At 42.5% G+C, this 25,975-nt stretch overlaps 1 protein-coding gene across 1 annotated transcript in view; it reads left to right on the forward strand.

Annotated features, from left to right (window-relative positions):
• The window catches only part of LOC129840937 (rho GTPase-activating protein 10-like), a 69,611-nt gene that overhangs the window by 11,632 nt on the left and 32,004 nt on the right, over positions 1–25,975 (forward strand). The window contains exons 2-14 of the mRNA XM_055908985.1: positions 11,815–11,910; positions 12,397–12,458; positions 15,919–15,990; positions 16,463–16,564; positions 19,939–20,049; positions 21,220–21,324; positions 22,366–22,495; positions 22,581–22,687; positions 22,921–23,015; positions 23,997–24,078; positions 24,245–24,287; positions 24,395–24,463; positions 25,538–25,612. Of these exons, the coding sequence (XP_055764960.1) occupies positions 11,815–11,910; positions 12,397–12,458; positions 15,919–15,990; positions 16,463–16,564; positions 19,939–20,049; positions 21,220–21,324; positions 22,366–22,495; positions 22,581–22,687; positions 22,921–23,015; positions 23,997–24,078; positions 24,245–24,287; positions 24,395–24,463; positions 25,538–25,612 (1,149 nt within the window). The remainder of the gene's footprint in view (positions 1–11,814; positions 11,911–12,396; positions 12,459–15,918; positions 15,991–16,462; positions 16,565–19,938; positions 20,050–21,219; positions 21,325–22,365; positions 22,496–22,580; positions 22,688–22,920; positions 23,016–23,996; positions 24,079–24,244; positions 24,288–24,394; positions 24,464–25,537; positions 25,613–25,975) is intronic.

Consider the following 25,975-nt stretch of genomic DNA (forward strand, 5'->3'; position numbering starts at 1 on the left):
CTTGCTAAGGAAAGACAAACTAGCTGTGTGCTGAAGTAAGAAACACAAACTAATAGTGTAATTGTAGAATGCTAGTGGATTTATATTAAGAAGCAGTGACAACTGCATCGTTGTCTTCAACACTGTTGCATGTGCTGCATTGACCATGCAGACTGAAGGCAAGTGTGTCGTAGTTGAGGAACATCAAACGCGCTCCTTGAGTGACAGAGGGCGTGGCTAGGTCTGAGAAGTGGCGCGAAGAGAGATGACTTAAGTAGCGAAGTAAACTATATAAAAATTGACATTACACATGGCGTCTCACATTTAACAAACCAAACATTCAAATACCAGTATAGAAGGTTGAGTCAAACTCAAACCGGTCCCTGCATCATTATCAGTATATCATAAAATACGGTATACCGTCCAGCCCTACATGGAAATAGAATGATTATTCTATAGTTAGAATATAATAGTAGGCTCTTTCAAAAGTGTTTGACATGATATCAAATGAAAATGCCAGGGAGGAGTTATTGTGACAGGGTAGGAACTAAAGTGTTTCCTATTGGACCCTATAATCTTTGGCTACATGTAGCTAACATATTCATGCTTCTGTTATTCCTCTTTTGATTTAGAATATACTGTTGCACAAACATGCTGATTTAGGTCTATGCCATTACTAGTATTATCAGGCTATTTAGCCAATTACATTTGCGCTGTCTCAGTAGCCAGCTAACTAGCGATTAGCACTAGTGACTAACACAATTTATGCCAAACTTGCTAAGACAAGCTAGCTGTTTGCAGACGTAAGAAACAAACTAATAGTGTAATTTATAGAACGCTTGTGAAAACGGCATATTTATCCACATTGCATGTGCTGGCTGCATTGACCATACTGACTGAACACAAGTGTCGTGGTCAAGGAACAACAAATGCGTGACGGCAGGGCTAGGTCTGTGGGAAGTGGCGTGGAGGGGGATGACTCGAGTAGCAAAGTGAACAATAAAAATGGACGTTACACATGGCATATCACATTTTAACAGAACTAACATTCAAATACCGTTTATAGAAGGTAAAGTAACTCAAATCGGTCCGTGCATCAATACTGGTAGATCGTTAAATATGGTATACTGCTCAGCTCTGTGAACACAAACATGCATCCATAGCACTTTGTTATATTCCACAGCACTTAGGTTCAAAGAGGCACTACTGTAGCGTATCTCTTCCACTTTGTAGAGTCAGGTCTAGTCCTTATAAAGTGTAGGGCCATTTCTGTGTTCTCTTGACGACTACACCTAGATTTGAACAGCGCAGCCTTTAAAGAGTACCCGGCCTTTGATCTTCTAGACTAGGCTGTATCTGACCAGGACCGAGGCCAGCATCAAACATTTAAAATGTCCCACCATTTGCACTTCAGTTGTCTTTCTTTCGCTCCAGGCTGGATGTTGATAGGTCAGTTCTGCTGTACTGTAGACTAGAGCACCTCCTGGTTTTTTTAATGTAACCAGAGGGAACCCTGGCTAGGAGGTGAAGCAATACACTCCCAAAGCTGTAACACTCCATTGCCCCCCCCCCCCCCCCCCCCCCACCATGACTCACACAGCCAAGCAGGGTCTCTGGTTTTTACATGGACAAGTGGTGGGGCTGAAAGTTGATAGTTCCCAGTTTAACTGAAATTATTTGCTACTTTTACTGAAACGCCTTGCCTTTTTAAAAGGCAGCATGGCTAGGACCAGGAACAAGGTGTCTTTTCCTTAGGCCTTTGGAGGAAGTTCGGGTGTTTTGGTATTTGTTCTGTCACTGTAGGATAACCGTTATCTCTGGGATCGAATAAATACAGACCTCTTGCCTGTCACATTTTGTTGTTGCTCTGCTGATGATATCTCATTGATGTGTGCCTGCAGCTGCTCTGTGCAATTGTCTTGACGTTATACACCCCGGGATACCACCAAACATATGCGGTTGCCAGGTTTGTTTTTCCATCATTTCGGGTATTACAAATGATGTAAGAATGCTAGGTTGAAGGGTGTTATGTAATGGTTGAGCTAGCTGCTTTCTTACTGTCTCTGCTAGTACCCACCCTTCTGGGAGGGAAAGAGGAATATGGACAGAGGGAATGATTCAGTCAGTGACACCACTGTAGCTGTAACCAGAGTAGGAATCAATGGGAGGGAGTCAAGGTGAGGACACACCACACATGGGGCTAATCAAGCCAATGTCAACTGAACGGTTGAATTCCGATGACATCACCCTCCCATGTGCATTCTTACTGTGTACTGTGTCCTTGAACCCTGCCCCTCATCAGAGAAAGCTGAGAGGAAGCGGGACTTTCATGGAACAGTCCGCATGGCATGGAAAGGAACAGGTCTGAAAAGTGAGAAACCAGTTGGATGACCAAGTGGCCATTTTAAGCACAGGGATATCTGAAGGACATCCATCCACATTACACCCTTCCTTTGTGCCCTAATATACTTTGTCATGATAGTAGAACTTGAGATCAATATCATATCTAGAATTCAGTGTGGCCCACTTGGCTCATGATAGCTCCCGCCAGTGTCTTCCTCCACTCAGCTGAGTACTTCAAGGCACTCTTATCTGTTAAAGAATGCATAATTTTTTTACAGCTGCCCTTTGTACCTTTTTTTAAAGGAATGCTTGCATGGGGAAGCATACACTTGTTTTGGATGTCATATCACATTATCCTATAGCCTATAATGGCCAACAGCAGTCTTCCCCCACCAAACCATGGTTAGTTTGTCTTTCTGCCGCTCTGACACTGAAGGCTAAGTTTTTAAAGATATGTCTTCAATGCTTGGGCATCATATTACGTTAGCCTATTCTATGTCATAACCATGAGCTCTCTTCCCAACCACAAATTCAGATTCTTCTCCCAGTGACGTCAATAAATTATTTCAAAACTGAATCGGGCCTTTAAGTGATTTCTCACTACTGATGTGACACTGCTGTAACAAAATGGTGCCCTGACTTCTCTCCAGATAGTGGAGACATTAACTCAGGATGTCATGTTTTCCTACATTAGTTGGGGGGGGGGGGGGGGTCAACTGTATCCAGAATGCAGTTTTTACACAATAGAGGGAAACCTCCAGATTTGTTGGAGAGACTCCGCTGCTGTTTACGCCTAGGCCTGTTATCTGGTAAGGGCTGCCACATACAGATGGGAGGCTTCACATAGTGTGTCCTAGTGTTTGATTTGCTTCAGGTTGTACAAATGAAGCGCTCGTTTAAAACCGCATCACCATGGCGTTGACATTTAGCCTAAGCCAGTTGAACTAGCCAACCGGAGCTGAAGTACCTCGAAGCACATGATAGTGGCCAACAAAACAGATATACTGTAGCAATACCATGGTAATGAGGTGTCTATTGCATATGTCAAAAGGTAATGCGACACTGTGGCTGTTAGGTAGAATCTCTTCATATCCCTGGGGCTGAGACAAACACTGTCTCTCTTGCTTGTGAATCTGGATCAGCCTGCACAAGACAGCCACAGCACTGATGCCCGCTGTGGCACTGGCAGACTGGTCTAGCCTAACTAACCTGTTGCTATCTGGATGGAATGCCCTCGGTGGGAGCTGGGAGTGACTGAGGATGAAAGCTGGTCAACCTAATCAGTGGGAACCTGATTACTTGGTGGTAATTCGGCTCAATGAGAGTCTGAGGAAGGACTGGCCAGATTCAGGTCTGGATCTCTCTAAGTGGTTTGGACTCACTCTGGACTTCCACAGTCGATAGAAAGCTAATTGCTATGTTCAGCAGGGTATGTTTGCTAACAAAATAATGACCCGTCTGACTTGTTGGCCTGGCCATACCTCTGTTTTGACAACACTGCATCGAGGCTATTAACCCATACTTTACTAGCACAGTTCGTATGTACATCACTGGGTCTACCAGTCTACTGGATGATTGACTTCTTAGTCTGCTAGAAGGTGATGTTCACTGTGTACAGGAGACGTACAAGGAGCCTCCAGATCTCAACAACTGACATGACGGGGCAATAACATGAGCTTTAACATTACTGCAGTAATGCCCAATCCTTTGGCTTATGGCGTATAGGTTCAGCAGCTGATTTTTGTTATTTAGTGTATTGGTATTTAATCTTAACGAATCGTAACTTTTTTTGAGATTTGATCCTCAAAGTGTTAAACTACAAGTGTCTTTCTTGGTTGGTGGGTTTTGTCTGCAACAGATGTTCAACCTGTGCCCAGGTGTGTTTTTAGTAGTCAGGCACGAGGCTGCAAAAATCTGTGGTCAGATCTCTCGTTGAGCTTTGTATCAGTCAGCCCGTCTGAAGGAAGCAAGCACACTGCTGCGGCTTACATGCGATCATGTGTTTGTGTGAGAGGTGGTCGTCTGTTCCCCTCCCTGTAATTTAGCCTAGTTGTAGTCACCCACCCCAAGATTGGCGGTGACAGAGTAATAATCAATCATAGAGGCAGTAATTTGGGATGTCTGTCACATTCCCCCTGACCCCACATCAGTGGTTAAACACTGGCATGAACACCACCAGTAAGGGAATTAGAAAACCGTTGGCATAGCAGGCTAGTGTCTAGGTGCTTATGAGTAGGCCTAACCATCCCATTATGTTTCTATACTCAAGTGTCTGTTGTCAAAGCAAGGCATGGAGTGCGTCCAACTTGAGATGTCTAAGGATTTTAATTAGGTCAGTCTAGGTGAGATTTGAATTGAGCTTTTTTTTTCAGATACATTTTAAAGTGAAAAATCTGTCAAACAAACCAGTAATTGCAAAGTTGTACAGTTTTGTTTAACTCTATACACAAGGATTACGTGTCAATTTCCACTGAAACTTTCAAAAATATATGTGGTTGAAGAACAGTGCAGATGCGGAATTTGGTAACAATGACAGTTGTGCCATCATTCTGTTACCAAATTCCGCATCTGCACTGTTAAAGTAAATGTGTTCTTGTGAAATTTCAGTGGAAATTAGGGTTGGGCCATATCAAGAATTTCATATCGGTGCATATGAGAATTAATCTTAAATGTCATTCATACACTCCAATATGGCGTAATAAAGAATTCTTAGCATGGTTGAATTCTGGGTGAAAGTCAACGATGGTGAGTTTGAACATTTTACTAGCGAATGTGAATGATACACATAATGCAAATGAACAAAGTTTTGAAGCATGCTTGTCTAAATAACAGTACTGGCTCAAGCAACGTGTACATTGTGGGTCTCTCTGGAGTCGCTAGGCCAACGGGCCTGCCTGCTCTGCTGAGAAGAGGGGCTAGGAGAAGACATGCTGAGAACGGAGAGGAGGAAAAACACAAGGAAATCAAGATGGTGGCAGCTGTACAAATAATATGAATTTACAACAACGTTTTGACCCTTAAGTCTTCATCGGGCATCCTTTAGGGGCAGTACTCAGTGACATCACTTCCTGAAACAGGAGGTACATTTTTTTAAATACATTGAATGTTAATATTGCAAAACGTATCAAAATAAATGATCATACATAGGGAATGTGATCAATATTTACAGTAATATACATGCACAATATTAAATTAGGATACCCCCCCCCCCCACAATTTAGACATTGAAACTATAAAAACGGTTTCAAGTCAAGCTCCTTGTTAAGGCCATGAGGAGACGGTGTGTCGGTACTGTGGATCCAGAAAGATTCCCTTTGAAGAAGTTTCCTCTCAATGTCCCCTGCCCTACATGACATCTTGACCATTTCTATGCCAATGTATCTCAGAACTAATAGGATGTCCAGCTTGTACAAAATGAGCAGGAACCAGATTTTTGTTTTGTCTCACTTGTCCGTATATTGCTGCGGTGCACACTGATCCGTGTCTTAAGGCTTCTATGGGCTTTCCCTATGTGAGACAGACCACACAGATATTTCAGCATGTAAATAACATTGGTGGACATGAAGGTAATCAGGCCCTTGATCTTTGTCTTGTGTGGGGGTGGGTAAATTAGTTGCATTTGTACGTGAAGCTGCATTGAGCTCATTGGCCACATTTGTTATTACCCTCGAACTTTGTCCAAAAAAGTTCCCCTTTTCTCTGGTGGGTAATCTGATTTAACCACTCTCTCACGTTTGGGGGCTCTTTTAAAAACCATATGTGGGGCATATTTAAAATTGGGTTTCAATTGTGGGTCAGTATCAATAATGTACCAGTGCTTCCTGATGTCCTTTCTGTTTTCCATGAGTTTGCCTACAACTCCTGGATGTGGTGTGTTCTTCAGCTTTTGTAGCTGTACAAATAATCCATCCAAAGGGCTTTGACTTCTCAAACATGTCAAAGCTAACACTATATGATGCCCTGTCACCTTATTGAGCCACTTACTAAGATTAAATTGCAAGTTAAACTTAGTGGTCGCGTTGATGCAGAAATCTGTTTTTATGCTCGGAAAAAAAGTTTAACCGCATAAGTATCTTGCTGCGTTTTGTAAACGCATATCTTAAATTCTTTTTATAGGGTTCCCGAATGGCACAGCTGTCTGAGGCACTGCATCTCAGTGCTAGAAGCGTCACTACAGACCCTGGTTAGATTCCAGGCTATATCACAACCGGCCGTGATTTGGAGTCCCATAGGGCAGCGCACAATTGGCCCAGCGTCGTTAGGGTTTGGCCGGGGGTAGGCTGTCATTGTAAAAAATTAATTCGTAACTGACTTACCTAGTTAAAGGTAAAAAAATAAATAAATAAACAATTCTGCTCGGCATCAGACTTATTTCGTGCTCCAGTTGTACTTTCCATTCAGATAAGAATTCACAAACCGACATTCTATCAGCAGATGGCGCTCTGACTGTGTAGCTACTTTTCTCCTGTACTTTTCTCGATGTAGCCAGCCTAATTTTCTCTGGTAAAATGAAACAACTTTAAGCGAAACATCAGGAAATGTAGCTGGCTCCATTCTTTCAATGATAAACAGAATATATGGCCATGCATAGTTTAACCTTTCTGGCGCAGGTGTTCCGCTAGCGACCCACCTCGCCAACATCCGGTGGAATTGCAGAGCGCCAAATTTAAATTACGGAAATAGAAATTTAACTTTCATGAAAATACAAGTGTCATACACCAAAATAAAGCTTAACTTCTTGTTAATCCAGCCGTGGCGTCAGATTTCAAAAGGCTTTACGGCGAAAGCACACATGCGATTCTGTGAGGACAGCGCCCCGCAAACAAAATCATGAAACCTTTTTCAACCAGGCAGGTGTGCCACAAGTCAGAAATAGCGATTTTAAAATAAATGCCTTACAGCCTCCCGGGTGGCGCAGTGGTCTAAGGCACTGCAGTGCTAGCTGTGCCACCATTGACTCTGGGTTCGAGCCCAGGCTCTGCCGCGACCGGGAGGTCCATGGGGCGACGCACAATTGGCCTAGCGTCGTCTGGGTTATGGAGGGTTTGGCCAGTAGGGATATCCTTGTCTCATCGCGTACTAGCGACTCCTGTGGCGGGCTGGGCGCAGTGTACGGTGTTTTCTCCGACACATTGGTGCGGCTGGCTTCCAGGTTGGATGCGCGCTGTGTTAAGAAGCAGTGTGGCTTGGTTGGGTTGTGTTTCGGAGGACGCATGGCTCTCGACCTTCGTCTCTCCCGAGCCCGTACGGGAGTTGTAGCGATGAGACGACAAGACAATAACTACTAACAATTGGATACCATGAAAAAGGGGGTAAAAAAGTAAATGCCTTACCTTTTTGAAGATCTTCTATTGGCACTCAAAGGTCCCAGCTACATCACAAATGGTCCTTTTCTGTTCGATAATGTCCTTTATATCCCCAAAAACTCAGTTTAGCTGGCACGCTTCATTCAATAATCCACCGGTTTCCCTCCTTCAAAATGAATCCCAAACGTTACCAATAAACTTCTCCAAACAATTCAAACCTCGGGTACCCTCATATGTAAATAAGCGATAAAATTTAAGACGGAATTGTTATTGTCCTTGCCGGAGATAAACAACAAAACGCGCTCTCATCCACGCGCATGAAAACACTATAGCCAAAATGGGAGCCACTTAGAAAAACTACAAATTCTAGCTAATTTTTCCAAAAACAAGCCTGAAACTCTAAAGACTGACATCTAGTGGAAGCCTTAGGAACTGCAATCGTGGAGGTTTTCGCCTCGTAATAAACATGACAGCCATTGGAAACAGTGGTAGGCAGGTTTTGCCTGCCATATCCATTCTGTTGTACTCAGACATTATTTTAACAGTTTTAGAAACTTGCGTTTTCTATCCAAATCTACCAATTATATGTATATCCTAGCTTCTGGGCCTGAGTAACAGGCAGTTTACTTTGGGCACGCTTTTCATCCGGATGTCAAAGTACTGGCCCTTAGCCCAAAGAGGTTTTAACTAAAAAATACCTTTTTCATTTATACGCTCATTTACTTGTGGCTGCCAGCCAAATAGCTTTGCACATCTGTCATCTGATGAAAATGAAGCGATTTTCTGTGAAGGATAACTATACTTGCGCGTCCCTATTCAACTGGGGGTACTGCAGGGGGTCTGTTAATAAGTGGCATTTTTATTTCAATATCTTTATGAATATAGCTTGCAACAACCTAAAATTGTTTTTATTATATACCTGTGGTACAAAAGAGGAGAATATCATCATTCTAATGTCAACTTCATTTCTCAACTCCTAATATTGAGCAAATGACACTCATTGGAGCCAATTACACTTGCTGGAGTATGACAGGCTTTGCATAAGCACCCACAAATAGGCTACCAGTGTGGCAAGTGCCACTGGCTGCTGGTAAGCTTTCCTAAATTGGACATTTTTGCTAACCTTTGTTTAAACAGCAGCTCTTATGTGTTTGGAGTTACCCGTCTAGCTATTAGGCTGTTAGTTTACTCTTGTAGTTATAATGGAGGCATGTAATAGTTTCATTATCTATTTACTGTAAAATGTTTTTCTCCTTGCCATGATCATTCACCTGATATTGAAAAGACGGTGTGATTTAAAAAAATAAATAAAATTTAAAAAAAATTGCAACGAATGATGTTAGTTTGCCCGGAGGGGGTCCTTGAGCAAGAATGTTGAAGATCCCTGGCCTATTGCTAATCTGTCATGGTTTGACAACAGTTCAGGAGTGCATTGGCTTGTACTTTACTTTCTGCATATTTTAATGGGCCGTCATCACTGCTGAACTTTTTGTAGAACGACCATTACATTACCTCACCAGTAAAATGGAAAATCTAGCTTCCTGCAGGTTCTATATAAAGCAGGCCTAACTCAGAGCAAGCACTCGTAAACAATGCTGCTGTAGAGCAGAATGCAACAGTGTTTCCTGTAGTAACTTGGACGACAAACGTACGAAGGTCTTAGCACTACGTAAAAATGGTTTCCAAATGTGTAAAAATTTATTTACAAATGAGTCAACTGAGGTGGGGTTTCAGAATGTAGCTGTGTTCAAGAGTATCAAATCCATGATGCATTGTGGTTAAAGTGACTGCCTGACTGATCTACATGTGTATGCTAGTTAAGATGCAAGATTTGTAGGTCAGTCAGCAGTTTTAATGCTGAACAAGCCCAATCATACAGTGGGTTAGCCAACCTACATCGATTTCCTTGTGTCTAAGGTCCACACTAGAGGTCGACCGATTTTAATTATGGCCAAGTTTTCATAACAATGTGTTTCTGGTTCAAGCCCAGGTAGGGGTGAGGAAAGGGACGGAAGCTATACTGTTACACTGGCAATACTAAAGTGCCTGTAAGAACATTCAATAGTCCGAGGTATATGAAATGCAAATGGTATAATAGAGTCCTATTATTCCTGTAATTCCAACCTGAAACTTCTTACCTGGGAATATTGAAGACTCATGTTAAAAGGAACCACCAGCTTTCATATGTTCTGAGCAAGGAACTTAAACGTTAGCTTTTTTACATGGCACATATTGCACTTTTACTTCTCCAACACTTTGTATTTGCATTATTTAAACCAAATTGAACATGTTTCTTTATTTGAGGCTTAATTGATTTTATTGATTTATATTAAGGTAAAATAAAAGTGTTCATTCAGTGTTGTAATTGTCATTATTACAAATAAAAAAATTGTCTTTAACTTCTTTCTTTTTTACCGGTATTGGCTTTTTTTTGGTCCTCCTATCGGCATGGAAAAATCAATCAGTCGACCTCTAGTCCACACAGCTCTGAGATCAGTTTGGGGAGTTTACTACTAAGTCACATGATTAAGCTTTTGGTCTTGTCGTTATAATCCGCATGCACTGAGTGTTGGCAATGTTTATATTTTTGGGGGGGCCGTGATAGTCGTGGGTGTTAGCAAGCTGCTTAATTTGCAGGGTTATTGCTGTAGAGGAACATGGCCCACGTTTTGTAAAAAATATTAGAAAGCCAGGGGAGCATACTGTTGACATGAGGGTGATAGGCTGCGACTTGTTTAATGTGGAAATTCTCAACTTCTGTTCAAAGGTTGCCTCAACATCTACAAATGATTGTAACGTAATCAATAGGCCCCAGTATTGAGTGAATACTTTTGTCACACATTTTAGATGATGTGCGGGAGAATGCAGACGCTGACTCATGGCAATATGCAGGTTAACTTTTATTGTTAGGAGTCGTGTCCTGGAGGCAGAACTGGGCCATTAACATTTAGTCCAGCTGCAAAGTCAAAATTTGCTATTGTAAAAGACCCTCACGAGTGGCGCAGCAGTCGAAGGCACTGTATCGCTGTGCTGAGGCGCCACTACAGCCTGGGTTTCGCTCTAGCGACTCCTTGTAGCCCACCGGGCGCTTGCAAGCTGACTTCAGTCGTCAGTTGCGGCTGGCTTCCGGGTCATGACAAAAAATGCTAACCTGCTGGTAATATAACTGTTAAAATAAAAACTCAGGCTTCCTACCTCCATTGTCAACAAGCCCAGTCAGGGGCTTTCAGATTCTCACTGTATTCAAAACTCCCAGCTGATCCTCTCCATAGAGAGCTGCCAAAGCTAATGATACTCTCCTCTGGATAACAGTCATAGCTCCAGTCTTAAAAATACCCTGCTACATTCTCCCATGCTGTCCTTATGGGACTGTCATCAGTCTGAGATCCACACTGCTGGGAATATCTGTCTACACTGTTTAGAAAACAGAGCGGGCTCAACATGCCTGGAAAACAAACGCTCCGAAGTTCACTATGGTGCATCGTGTGGGTTCCAGGCTTGGCTACATCCGAATGTGGTTCAGTTGTTTAGCCCCTCTTCACCTTACAACATGGTAAGGCTAGCACATAGCCTAAACTATTATCCTAAAAAATAAATGTTATTAATACGGTTTTCTTACACAAGCTGGTCAAGAGCAATGGTTAGCCTAATGTTGGCATGTTTGTGAATCAGTTGGCTCTTTATTAACCCTTGAGCCAATACCCACCACACCCCCATAGATAAACCAGGCCTATAAGGCTGATTTCCATAGGGTCATATGTTTAATGTATTACTCAAATGTAAACGCCTGTCACCAATGGACCAGTAGGCATCGTCTCTTTGTAGCATCCTGTCCCTGTATAGGTTATAGTCTGACAGCAGAGGCAACAGGATGTATGCAGAGTGGGTTAACCACTAGGTTACAGTAGGTGCCTTACTGCCTGCATGTCAGCCAGGCCTTGAATAAATGACTGTTCTGTTTTTTTTATTTGTCTTGACATATTTGTGCTTTGGTCCAACTCAAATGTGATTAATATCTGTCAAGCTAGTATATCCCTAATTAATATTATTTTTTTAAAGTTGGTATAAGCCTGTAAATAGGAAGCACATGTGACCGCAGTGCATTTGATGTCGAAATATGGGCGTCAAGGTTGTATCACATCAATCCATAGGGTTGTTATTGAAATTCTTTTATTTTTGTTTTCAGAGCTTGCGCTGGCGCAGCGCAAGTTTGCCCAGTCCCTGGGAGAATTCCAGTTTGAGTACATCGGCGACGCGAAGACCGACGATGAGAGGTGTATTGGTGAGTGTGGTGCTGTTATGACTTACAGCTGGGTGGTTCTGCCAGTGTAATCAGACTAAGAACCTTTGTTTTTGGTTCTGTCTACCACCAAATTAAGTGCTTGCATGTGTAATTTCCCAAACCCTTGGCTTCTTTAGAGAGATGGAAACACCAGTACTTATGTCCTTCTCTTTTTCTCTGTGTGTGGTCTTATGTTGGTGTCTCTTGTCTCGCCTCCTGTTTGGGGGGAGTGGGGGGGTGTGTCAAATGTTATTGGTCACATGCACATATTTAGCAGATGTTATGTCAGGTGTAGAGAAATGCTTGTGTTCCTAGCTCCAACAGTGCAGTAGTATCTAAAAACAATACACACGTCTAAAAGTAAAAGAATGGAATTTATAAATATTAGGACGAGCAATGTCGGAGTGGCATTGACTAAAATACAATATATACATGAGATGAGTGAAGCTGTATGTAAACATTAAAGTGTGTTTCTCTGTCTTGCAGATGAATCCTTGCAGGAGTTCTCCAACTTCCTTAAGAACCTGGAAGACCAAAGAGAGCTGATGGTAAAGCAGTAACTAGTCAAGACCTGCTTTAAAAGCCAGGGGAAATACCTCTGTCTGTTTGTGTGTAACTAAAGTCTGCTCTGTGGTGTAAATTACAGTTCCTCGGTGGGTGGAAGGTTGAGCGATGCCCCTGTGTCGTAACACCAGGGTCATGTTCATTAGGGCACACCTTAGCAAAATGTATTGGAATAGAAAACAATTAGTTTCTTATTAGACAACTCGGTAGTCCCTGCTGTCTTTCTTCTGATTGGTGTCTAATGAACATGACCCAGAGGAGTCAGAGCCACCTGTCCAAGGGTCGCTGTCTGTGCTATCCCAAACTCTCCTCTGGAGGCGGTGGGACAGAGAACCATTAAACACAACCTCAGAAGGCATGACATCTCAGAGTCAATGGAGTCATTCAACACTCACTGATGTGTAGTGCAATACTTGTACACTACAGTGACACATGTTAAAGTTCAGTTACATCTGCTATACTGTATAGAGGAAGTTATAGCTGAACTGAATGTTGTAAATGTAGCCTGTTAGTGTTTTCTACCCATGCAGAAAAGACTGGTCTGTGTCCTAAATGGCACCCTATACCTTCTCTTTTCAACAGTAGTGCACTACATAGGGAATAGAGTGCCATTTGGGATGCCGCCTAGGGTAACCCTGGAGTTTGCAACCAACCCAGCCTCTCTCGTTGAGTCACGGTGTTCGTGTGTCAGCAGATGGGCGTCTCCGTTTCGCAGAATAATATCCCTCAAGGCTCCTGGCTCTATTATCCCTATTCCTCCATACCTCTATTTACTGTAGGTGTTGCTGAGTCAATATTTTAATCAAGGGCTAGGCTATATCTTGTGGTCTCTTAGTGACTCATGCAACATAGATAATGTGGTGGTATTTATAATCTCCTGTAATGCACCCTATGGCTTGTTCTAAGAGCTCGTACACACCAATAGTGTTTGCCTGCCGTGAGTACTTGTGAACGTTGTGCAAACCGATTTTACATGTAGAGTCGCGCAACAGCACGCTGAACAATCGGTAGACGAATGGGAGATCCACCTTCGGTGCAATGTGTGCGACCCTTAAAATATGGTAGCTACAGATACAGTAAGACATTTTGAAAAACCATTCAATACTATTTTACTGCCCTGACCCCTTGCAATCAGAATACGTTATGTTCTCAATGTTTACAATGCATGTTATGTACTGTGTTTGCGCTATAGATAGGGTCTATCGTCGCCATGAAACCGTTTCTACCAGGGCCTGGTTCAGCCCCAGCATTGCATAGCAGTATGGGATGACATTGCAGTCCACAGCAGAGGATTGTGGGGTGGGCAGGCAGGCTCAGACATGTCCTGGAATCAACCCAGGGCAATTCCACGGTAACGGCATTGCGCTGAAACTCCAATTATTCACTTAAAATGTATGCCAAACTTGATTTCAAAGTTTAACAAACCATACAACTCTATTCACAAGAACTACTTTTAACACTTTACACTGAACATTTTACAAAAACACATTTACTGGGAAAAACTGTGCAGAAAGTTTGGATCCACGTTTTCCCAAAACTCTTAAATAGCTGCTCCGAATTAAGATTCAATGATGTTTTCAAAAATAGTGTCAGCTATGATATGACACATTGACTTTGAGAATCTCTTTTGGTTATTGAGCTACAGTAAGTGAAGTAGAATTGCAGGAATGGAATTTCATGGGTCCCTGATCTGTACTACCCAGAAATGCATAATTATGGATATGAATGTCATTCTCCATGGTGATGTATCCTAACTAGGTACACAAAGGTAGAAATATGCAATATCCTACTCTAAATGCTGGCTATTATTTTAATGAGCTCTGCCCCCAAACGTCCAGATCTGAACAGATAATAGACGTCTATGGCTGCATTTAGAGGCATCCCAATTCTGACATTTTCTTCAATAATTGGTCTTTTGACCAATCAGATCTGATGCAAAAACATCTGTGATTGGTAAAAATATCAATTGGTATAGATAAAGGGGAGGAGATGGATTAAAGAAGGATTTTTAAGCCTTGAGATGGATTGTGTGTGTGCCATTCAGAGGGTGAATGGGAAAGACAAATTGAAGTGCCTTTTGAACTGGAAATGGCAGTAGGTGACAGGCATGAGTTTGTCAAGATCGGCAACGCTGCTGGGTTTTTTACGCTCAACAGTTTCCTGTGTGTATCAAGAATGGTCCACCACCCAAAGGACATCCAGCCAACTTGAGACGACTGCAAGAAGCATTGGAGGCAACATGGGCCAGCATCCCTGTGGAATGCTTTCGACACCTTGTAGAGTCCATGCCCCGAAGAGTTGAGGCAGTTTTTTCCACTCAGAACAAACTCAATATTAGGAACGTGTTTTTACTCTCTGTATAGTAGAGTTCAGTGAGTAGTGTACATTATAGTGTTCAACTCTAGTGTTCTCTGCTGTGTATTGTGCTGTCAACTTCTGAACCCAACTCTGATTTGTGACTACTATGATTTCCATTTGAGCCAATTCAATTGCAAAAACTCTTAACTTGAAATTCCGTTATCAAATCGGTATCGCTCATATTTCATAAATAATTGATAGGTCTACCTTATGATTTCTGAACTTTCAAACATCTCTCCCTCATGAGGGAGGATAATGAAAGATGTGAGGCAAAGTTTCTTAAACTTACAGAAGGTTCAGTTCTTTCTCCAAAATTTAAGTTGGCAGGGGTCTTTACTTTAATTAAACATTATACTGTTTTGATGTATTTCTAATACCTTATAAGAACCTGAACTCAAACGTTGCTTAATCAACATTTTTTGGGGATGGGAAATGGTTTACAAAAGTATATATGCCTTGATTTCAACAACAAAAAAGAACTCTAGCTTTGATTTGACACCAAATTTGACATGCTCCTTTGAGCGTCACATGTTGGTGCTCATGGGTCCTTTTACATGGACATGACCCCCCGCAACAGGACCTTTAGCAGGGAGGAAGGTATGATGGGGAGATTTGGCAGGGCGAGTGATCAATAGGACAGTGCTGTTTGATTTCCAGCTGTCATGTGACTGGGACTAGTGTACTTGAATGTGTTGTGGATGCTTGTAAAAAGTTATACAACAGGCAATTTTCACTGACTTTATGCTGTCATTAACCCACTGCCAGTATTGTGACCTTTGGCTTTCCATTGGAATGTTATGTCAACGGTCAAATCGGAGGGTGCTTATATTTGTCCTTTTTCGCTAGGCTACCTGCCGCCTCTTAGGCTGGGTTTACACTCGAGCGGTCCTCTTGACAATACGTCACTGAATCTTCCGTAAAGTTAGAATTTCTGGCATGCACTGAAATCTCCATGCTGAGCTTGTGGAGTCTCTACAGAGAATGCCTAGTAGAGTATAAGTACAGCCTAACACTGTACCTGTGAATAAATTAAACACTTGTGGAATATGTCCTAATATGGTCATGTCTTATCTCTTGCTCTCTTAGATGAGGAATATTACAGAAACGCTAATGAAACCGCTGGAGAAGTTCAGAAAAGAGCAACTGGGTTCAGCTAAGGTACTCTTATCATATGCCATGACACTGCTTAATGCAGTCTGCTTGTTAATGGTCTCATACATGCAAAATCCTGTGCTCTGAACACAGCTATAAAGTAACACCCTTTTCACAACACTGAGCCAAACCAAGCTGTACTGCCCTGGCCTGGTTGTGCATCCACCATAGTTGCAGAAACCATGCTGGAAAGAGGAATGTGAAATGAAAATATCAGAGCCAGATCAGCACGTTTTTGGTCGGCACAGTAATGTGAAAGGGTATTAGACAGTATCTTTTATCAAAATACCTGTCTAGAGACAGACAGTTCCAAGTTCCTTTTTAATTGTAATGTGTACCTCTTGATATCATGTTCTGAACATTCCTTTTGTCAGTGAAACTAATGCAATATTACGATGTTTGTCCTGCTCACTTCTCTTATCTCGCTCTCTTACCATGCTCTTTCTTGTTCTGTTCCTCTATACTATGCCCTTTTAAGGCGGAAAGGAAGAAGTATGAGAAGGAAACTGAGAAGTACTACAGCTCCTTGGAAAAGCTTTTGAACATGTCAGCAAAGAAGAAGGAACCGCAGCTACAGGAGGTACTTTGTTTAATACTTTTACCCTCGCTCTCGTGCGTATATTTATGGGTAACAGGCCGAAAAGACGGGCCCCAAAATGGCTGGAAAGAATATTTGCTTAGGGAGAAGTTCCTGAATCCTGACCCATAGGATGCCTCCCAAATGGCTCCCTGTATAGCACATTACTTTTGACCAAAGCCTTATACACTGTAGGGGATAGGGTGAAATTTGGGATGCACACACTTGGCTCATCGCTGTAGCACTGTGCTAAAGTGTGTGGAGCAGTGTAAGTGTCCACAGGCCTAGGGTTAGAGTACGGAGTAAGTTTCTCTTTCCTGCTCGGAAAGGAAAGTCATGTTCAGTGTTTCTGTACCAGCCACCAAGGTCGTACCTCTGTGGCAGTAGCTCTTGGAGCGCCTCAAGACATCCTGAGATTTCAGATACATTATCAAGTTTTACAGACCCAGTGTGGATTATATTGGGGTTGGAAAAACAAACCCCCTTTGGTTATCTTTAAAGTTTATGTATTTCACTGTGAAGGCTTGTGGAGCTATCCTTTGTATAAGGATATACTTAACTAACTTATATAGTACCTTAGACATGCAGTCTGGTACTAGGTTGTGTGTATGTAATATAACCTAAACTCCCCTCACTTAACAATTTATTTAGTATCCTATAGATTGCCCTTGTGAGAACTGTTCGTCCCTCACTGACTTGTGGTGTATTCAGTGAGATTAAACTTTCTGAACATTTCAGGTAGAAATGTAAAGAGAGCTGACAAAATTCCAGATTCTACCTGAGAGCCAGTCATCTCTTCTATGCATTACATTTCTGTGTTGTGATACCCTCCTGAACAGACCCCAGGGTTCTGTGTTTGGAACAGAGATTGTAATCGGGGCACAGTAGAATATACACTGCTCAAAAAAATACAGGGAACACTTAAACAACACATTGTAACTCCAAGTCAATCACACTTCTATGAAATCAAACTGTCCACTTAGGAAGCAACACTGATTGACAATAAATTTCACATGCTGTTGTGCAAATGGAATAGACAAAGGGTGGAAATTATAGGCAATTAGCAAGACACCCCCAAAAAAGGAGTGATTCTGCAGGTGGTGACCGCAGACCACTTCTCAGTTCCTATGCTTCCTGGCTGATGTTTTGGTCACTTTTGAATGATGGCGGTGCTCTCACTCTAGTGGTAGCATGAGACTGAGTCTACAACCCACACAAGTGGCTCAGGTAGTGCAGCTCATCCAGGATGGCACATCAATGCGAGCTGTGGCAAAAAGGTTTGCTGTGTCTGTCAGCGTAGTGTCCAGAGCATGGAGGCGCTACCAGGAGACAGGCCAGTACATCAGGAGACGTGGAGGAGGTCGTAGGAGGGTAACAACCCAGCAGCAGGACCGCTACCTCCGCCTTTGTGCAAGGAGGTGCACTGCCAGAGCCCTGCAAAATGACCTCCAGCAGGCCACAAATGTGCATGTGTCAGTATATGGTCTCACAAGGGGTCTGAGGATCTCATCTCGGTACCTAATGGCAGTCAGGCTACCTCTGGCGAGCACATGGAGGGCTGTGCGGCCCCACAAAGAAATGCCACTCCACACCATGACTGACCCATCGCCAAACCGGTCATGCTGGAGGATGTTGCAGGCAGCAGAACGTTCTCCACGGCGTCTCCAGACTCTGTCACATGTGCTCAGTGTGAACCTCCTTTCATCTGTGAAGAGCACAGGGCGCCAGTGGCGAATTTGACAATCTTTGTGTTCTCTGGCAAATGCCAAACGTCCTGCACGGTGTTGGGCTGTAAGCACAACCCCCACCTGTGGATGTCGGGCCCTCATACCACCCTCATGGAGTCTGTTTCTGACCGTTTGAGCAGACACATGCACATTTGTGGCCTGCTGGAGGTCATTTTGCAGGGCGCTGGCAGTGCACCTCCTTGCACAAAGGCGGAGGTAGCGGTCCTGCTGCTGGGTTGTTGCCCTCCTACGGCCTCCTCCACGTCTCCTGATGTACTGGCCTGTCTCCTGGTAGCGCCTGAATGCTCTGGACACTACGCTGACAGACACAGCAAACCTTTTTGCCACAGTTCGCATTGATGTGCCATCCTGGATGAACTGCACTACCTGAGCCACTTGTGTGGGTTGTAGACTCCGTCTCATGCTACCACTAGAGTGAGAGCACCGCCAGCATTCAAAAGTGACCAAAACATCAGCCAGGAAGCATAGGAACTGAGTAGTGGTCTGTGGTCACCACCTGCAGAATCACTGCTGTTTTGGGGGGTGTCTTGCTAATTGCCTATAATTTCCACTTGTTGTCTGTTCCATTTGCACAACAGCATGTGAAATTTATTGTCAATCAGTGTTGCTTCCTAAGTGGACAGTTTGATTTCACAGAAGTGTGATTGACTTGGAGTTACATTGTGTTTAAGTGTTCCCTTTATTTTTTTGAGCAGTATATATATGCATATATATGTATGTATGTGTGTGTGTGTGTATAATATATATTGCTCAAAAAAATAAAGGGAACACTTAAACAACACAATGTAACTCCAAGTCAATCACATGTCTGTGAAATCAAACTGTCCAATTAGGAAGCAACACTGATTGACAATAAATTTCACATGCTGTTGTGCAAATGGAATAGACATTTATATATAGTTATAGTTATAGATATATAGTTATAGATATATAGTTATAGATATATAGTTATAGATATATAGTTATAGATATATAGTTATAGATATATAGTTATAGATATATAGTTATAGATATATAGTTATAGATATATAGTTATATAGTTATATAGTTTTAGATATATAGTGAGAGATATATAGATATATATTAGTTCACAGCCTCGTAGCCGCGAGGCACCGTCTGAACTCAACTAATCTGATGTCATACAGTACACGTCATGTGACGGGCCCGAAGCACAGGCCTGACTTATGGCACTAATGGAAAAACTACCAGGCGCTAATGGAAAAACTGATACACTGGATTGAACACAATAACATATTGAACACGCTTCAGTAAAGTGGTCAATAACATTGAATACTGGGCTGTTGTGACGATCCAGTCAACAAACCATGTAGCCTAATCAATTAGCTTATTAGTCGACCAAATGATTAACTCGTCAGTTGATTGGTCACTTTTTTGGGGGGGGGGGGCTGTCATACACCGTGTCATACACCGTGTCATCAGTGTCTTAGCCCTTCAAACTCTACCAAAGTTGTCGAAAAAGCATAATACTTTCTCAGCTCATCCTTTCTGTCTGGGCCTCTGTCTGAATCCAGTACGACTGAAGCTAGGCCGTGATCTCCATCTGTCTGTGTAGAGACCTGACTACTGTATAATAACGCTGACATTTTCTCTCTGTCCTCTGTTGTGCAGGCGGACAGCCAGGTGGAGACCATTAGACAGCACTTCCAGGAGGAGTCTCTGGACTACGTGTGTAAACTGCAGGAGATCCAGGAGAGGAAGAAGTTTGACTGTGTGGAGCCAGTGAGTGTTAGAAAACACATAATCACACACTCTACACCGGGTGGACAAAACATTAACTCCTTCCTAAAATACTTTTTGCACAGCCCACAGTTGTCAAGTTGGCTGGATGTCCTTTGGATGGTGGACCATTGATACACACAGGAAACTGTTGAGCGTGAAATCCGCCAGCGTTGTAGTTCGACACAAACTACAGCCATACCACGTTCAAAGGCACTTCAATCTTTTGTCTTGCCCATTCACCCTATGAATTGCACACATACACAATCCATGTCTCGAGCCTTAAAAAATCCTTTAATCCATCTCCGACCCTTCATCTGCACTGATTTTTAAAGTGGATCTAACATGTGACCTCAATAAGGGATCATAGCTTCACCTGGTCAGTCTGTCATGTTCTTCATGTTTTGTACACTCTGTCTGTTGTACTCCCAATGTGCTTTAAAGGAAATATTCACCCATTTTTTACATTGTAGTTGTACATCTGAGTGATTAAAGCTGTTCTGCGTTCAAGCAGGCAGAAACACAGCCAGTATGACGAGTTTTGCATCATATGATATTTGGAGCGAATGCACCTTTAGTACGTGTCTAGCCTGGTCAGCAGTTCTCTCTTACAGTGCTCATTAACTTAGTGCTCATTAACTTAGTGCTCATTAACTTAGTGCTCATTAACTTAGTGCTCATTAACTTAGTGCTCATTAACTTAGTGCTCATTAACTTAGTGCTCATTAACTTAGTGCTCATTAACTTAGTGCTCATTAACTTAGTGCTCATTAACTTAGTGCTCATTAACTTAGTGCTCATTAACTTAGTGCTCATTAACTTAGTGCTCATTAACTTAGTGCTCATTAACTTAGTGCTCATTAACTTAGTGCTCATTAACTTAGTGCTCATTAACTTAGTGCTCATTAACTTAGTGCTCATTAACTTAGTGCTCATTAACTTAGTGCTCATTAACTTAGTGCTCATTAACTTAGTGTTTTGTATAGGTTCCCTAGCAGTCAAATGAAGTGTTTATAAACCAGCTCTGGAAAGTGAGTTTGAAGTCAACAAGAACAATGTCTTCATTCCCTGAGAAATTAATGTGAAAAGTGGTGACGGCCCCAGGTTATAATGCATTAAAATAAATGTCATTTATACACTCTTCATTGTGTCCCATGTTCTTTCTATCCCCAGATGCTGGCGTTCTTTCAGACAGTGTTCACCTTCTACCACCAGGGATTTGAGCTGGCCAATGACTTTGACCACTACAAGAAAGCCTTACAGATCAATATACAAAATGTGAGACCTTAGTCATCATCCAGGTCTTATTAGATTTCTATTTGAAGATGGAATCCCAATTAGGGTAAACAGCGCCACTGTCCGCCCCAGCACCTTTTGTTTTTGTTCAACATTTTTGCAGCGCAGATTCTGCTATTCTATCGAGATGCAATGATGGCCTGGGGGGGGTTGTGATTTGCAGTAACTTTTGTAATAGCCCAAACTGACATGGCTTTTTCACCATTAAGGATTCCAGTTTTAACCACATAGTACAAGGATGTCAGTGTACTGTATGAAACAAGGTGGTGTAAATATAGGTAGGTAGGTGGCAGGTGTCTGAGCAAGGCACGTCATCTAATTTGCTCCTGTAAATCGCGCTGGATAAGTGTCTGCTAAATGACAAACATTTAAATGAGGTGTTCATTTCCATAAATCTTAGGATTATAATAAGCTTTTGTCCTAGAAGGACATGTCTTGTACACACAGTATTGCTCTACATACTATAGATTACACACATCACAAAAACTGTACATACACCCCACATTATTCATATCCTACATTTGAATGTTGGCTTGTAATATAATATTTATAAAGTTGGTCTGCTTCTAGTGGGACTTTCCCTAGGTACTTGAGGTGCTTTCTTTTTGACTCACTCACACTATTGTTAATTGTCTTTGGGTTAGTCTCAGTGTTTTGATTATTTTCTTTGACCCCAAACTTTCACTCACTCTGGGATGTCAGGGGATTTTTTTTTAAAGGGAGCTCTGCAGATTTTCTTTTCCAGTGGCTTTGCATTGCGTGATTGACCCCTGCATGACCATTTTAGCTAGGGTCACAAGGGGTGTCTCCCTTCCTTGGGTGTGTCTCCCTGTAGTCAAAATGTACTACATTGTGAAACTTGATGACAAAAAACAATTAAACTTCATTTAAGGTTAAGTATAAGATTAGGGGATTAGACAAGGTTGGGGTTCATTTTTAAATCAGTTTGGAGAGAAGTTACTTTACTGCCGGCTTTGCAGCTTGGCCCGATAGTAACGACCCCCCCCCCCCCCCCCCCCATAGACACGGAGTCGGTTTGAGGGCACGCGGGTGGAGGTGTTTGAGCTGATGAAGAGGATAAGGGAGGTTCCCCAGGAGTACAGACAGACCAGCCCCATCAGCAGCGAAGGATACCTCTACGTCCAGGAGAAACGTAAGGATAGAGGAATGACGTTTGTCCAAGAGGTGGGCAGTTTAAACTGATTGTGTTCCAATGAAATGTGTGTTCTCGTCCCCAGGGCCCCCTCCTTTTGGTTCCAGTTGGGTGAAGCGTTACTGCACGTTCGTGAAGGAACAGAAAATCCTACACATGGTCACCTTTGACCACAGGTCAGGAGGAAAGATGGTGAGTCGTGACCCATACAATCAAAGACAGGTTGTGGAAGATATACAGAGTATGGTCCAAGTAGCACATCAAATTATTGATTATTCAATGTGTGTATCCATCCCTATTCAAATACATTTGTCAAATCGACAATTACTATTGAAACCCGCATTAAAAGTGCGTAGTCATTTTATAAGGAAAGACTCTTTCTTGCCATCAGAACAGGCTCTCTGAACAGTGATTCTCTCCCTCAGGGCGAGACGGAGTCGGTCACCCTCAAGTCTTGTGTCCGCAAAACCACAGACATGCTGGACAGGCGGTTCTGTCTCGATATAGAAATCACAGACCGGTATGTCGTCGCGTCGCACTACACCATTACACTTCTCAATCACTTTAGTAAGACAAACTTTCCACAACCACCTGTTAGTATCTCATCTAGGAAATAAGAGGGATTTTTAGATGGATTCCCCAAGATCACCAGACGTCATTGGCTCATACATTTAGTATATAAACCAGGGGGGTCGGTCAGTACCATCTTTGGTGGGGGGGGCGAGGTCTATGCCATTAGTCCTGGAAAATGTGATTACATTGCCACACTTGTAGCTTATTCATGCACTGTTGGCAGCCTTCCCAAATACACAGTAACAGTTCTGTTTGAAGCCTTCGCTCCACACAGGTCCTGTGTACAGTAGAGCTGAGCAAGCTGCTCTCCCTAGCATAACACAGGGTTGGGTTGGAGAGGATTTGTCATGGAAGATGGCCCCTTCACATAGCTGAGAGGATTCTCAATGCTCCTCTGCTACACTTGGTTGCAATAGATATGGCTCTTTGTCACACTGCTGGACCAAACTGATATTCTGTCTGGGGTATTAATAGCAACAGCAACCCCCAAGCTTAGAGGGTTTGAAATTTGTTGCACCCCCGGTGCCTGCTTGTCAGCATGCAGATGTAAGGTTTTTGGTATCTGAGTGCAACAGGTTAGGGTTAGCCTGATGTGGTAGCCTATTATAAAAACTAGGGTAAATAAAGCTCAGGTATTCCTGCAGTTTTGCTATTTAAGAGCCCAGCCCCTCTGGCACATTTTAGGACTGACTCTAGATCAATCTTAGACACATTCATTTACTTAGTATTAATAGTAGTTTGTTGGAACCCCAGGCCCAGTCTGACTGAGATAAAATTAGATGAGATTGACTGTACTTTACAATCCCCAAGGGTGAAATGAGTGTCATACAGCAGCCATAATTAAAAACGGAACAAACCCTTACGCCATTTAAAGAAAAACAATCACAGCTATTACAATAAATAATTGTGCTGTGTGTTCTGTTCCCAGCCCGGGAACGGTCCTCACGGTCCAGTCGCTGTCGGAAGATGACCACAAGTTCTGGATTCACGCCATGGGTGGGAAAGAACCAGTGAGTAACCACATCATCCTGACAGCTCCACTGTAGTTTCTATTGTTTACTGAAATTCTGTGAAAGTGGTACATTAATGCCACCAGAAGTGTTTTTTTTTGGTTTGTGGTAATCTCTTGGATAGCAAATGATCTGTGGAAAGCTACATATAATGAATTTTTTACAGGCTGGGCAGTACTTGGGGAAAACCTATTCAAAAGAACGTGGAAGTAAGTATACAACGATTTAGAAGCCCCTGATCTCAATCCTTTCAATGTGATCTCTGATAATTCAAATGACATGGGGATAATTTAAATAACTTGTCATGACTCTGCAGTCGACGCACAGCTAGATGACGTAGGATTGTCGTTTGTGAAGAATGCCATCAACGCCATTGAGACGAGAGGTAAGACGATGCATGATGACAATAGAAGGCCTAGGCAATATAAAGCCTACAGAAGTGTACTTTGAGGTTAGCTGACTGGCTAGAGCAGGGGTGGGAATTAATTTAGTCTCGGTGGGGGGGATCGGGGTTTCAAATTTCAGGGGAGGGCCGTAATTTTTTCCCCCCCCTGAATTGCTTTTGACAGCCAAATCAGTCCATGGGCCAGAAAAATGGCAGTTATTAGAAAGTACATATAAGATTTATATTTTCAATCACGTTTAGCAGTTCAAGAATGACCAATTTTTTTTTATATTTTTTTTTAAAACTCAAACCTCCCTTGTGCCGATGTTTTCCCACACCTGGGGTAGAGCGGTAAAGAGGGTTTTGTGAAATGTTGTGATGTCTCCCTTTTAACACATGAGGGCAGGCTTGGACCAATATCTAGTCATATCTTGTGCACTGTTCATAGTTTACAGGTAGTGGTGCAACATATACACTGAGTCTACAAAACATTAAGTACACCTTCCTAATATTGAGTTGCACCCCCTTTTGCCCTCAGAAAAGCCTCAATTCGGTAAGGCATGGACTCTACAAGGTGTCGAAAGCATTCGACAGGGATGCTGACCCATGTTGACTCCAATGCTTCCCACAGTTGGCTGGTGGACCATTCTTGATAAGAGGAAACTGTTGAGTGTGAGAAACCCAGCAGTGTTGCATTTCTTGACCGAACCGGTGCACCTGGCACCTCCTACCATACCCCGTTCAAAGGCACTATTTTGTCTTGCCCATTCACCCTCTGAATGGCACACACAATCCATGTCTCAATTGTCTCCAGGCTTAAATCCTTCTTTAACCTGTCCTCCTCCCCTTCATCTACACTGATTTGAAGTGGATTTAACGAGTGACATCAATAAGGGATCATAGCTTTCACCTGGTCAGTCTCTCATGGAAAGAGCAGGTGTCCTTAATATTTTGTACACTCGGTGAAGAAGCCCACCTTTTGATTTGAGAAACTGTATTTTCAAATTTTATCCATTCATCCTCTTATGATGGTTTGTGCTATTAAGGGCTATGTAAACTGTTGTCTGTTGTCAGGTATCAATGACCAGGGCCTGTACAGAGTGGTGGGGGTCAGCTCCAAAGTCCAGAAGCTCCTTAGCCTAATGATCGGTAAGACATGCTCATTTATCACCCTTTAAAGTAACTGTCCAGTGAAAATCACTTAAGTTAATATTCTGTTAACTCATACCCAAATAATGCTGTTGACTCATCCTATACTCATGAGGCTAAAGCATAAATTGGAGGAAAAAACACTAAAATCCCTCACTTGTATCTCCAACAAAAGGCCTGCTATTTTGTCAATGTCATCCTGTGTAAGATTTGCTGGCCAATCGGTGGTCTGCTCGCAATAATGTATTTAACGACCGGTATACGCCCACACCATTCTGTTGGGGTATGACCACACCATTCCAACACACAAAAGCTGCATTAAAAAAAACAAAAAAACATACTTAAATACATTTTAGGGTGGAG

This window comes from Salvelinus fontinalis, chromosome 42 (genome assembly GCF_029448725.1).
Source record: "Salvelinus fontinalis isolate EN_2023a chromosome 42, ASM2944872v1, whole genome shotgun sequence".
NCBI classification, from domain to species: domain Eukaryota; kingdom Metazoa; phylum Chordata; class Actinopteri; order Salmoniformes; family Salmonidae; genus Salvelinus; species Salvelinus fontinalis.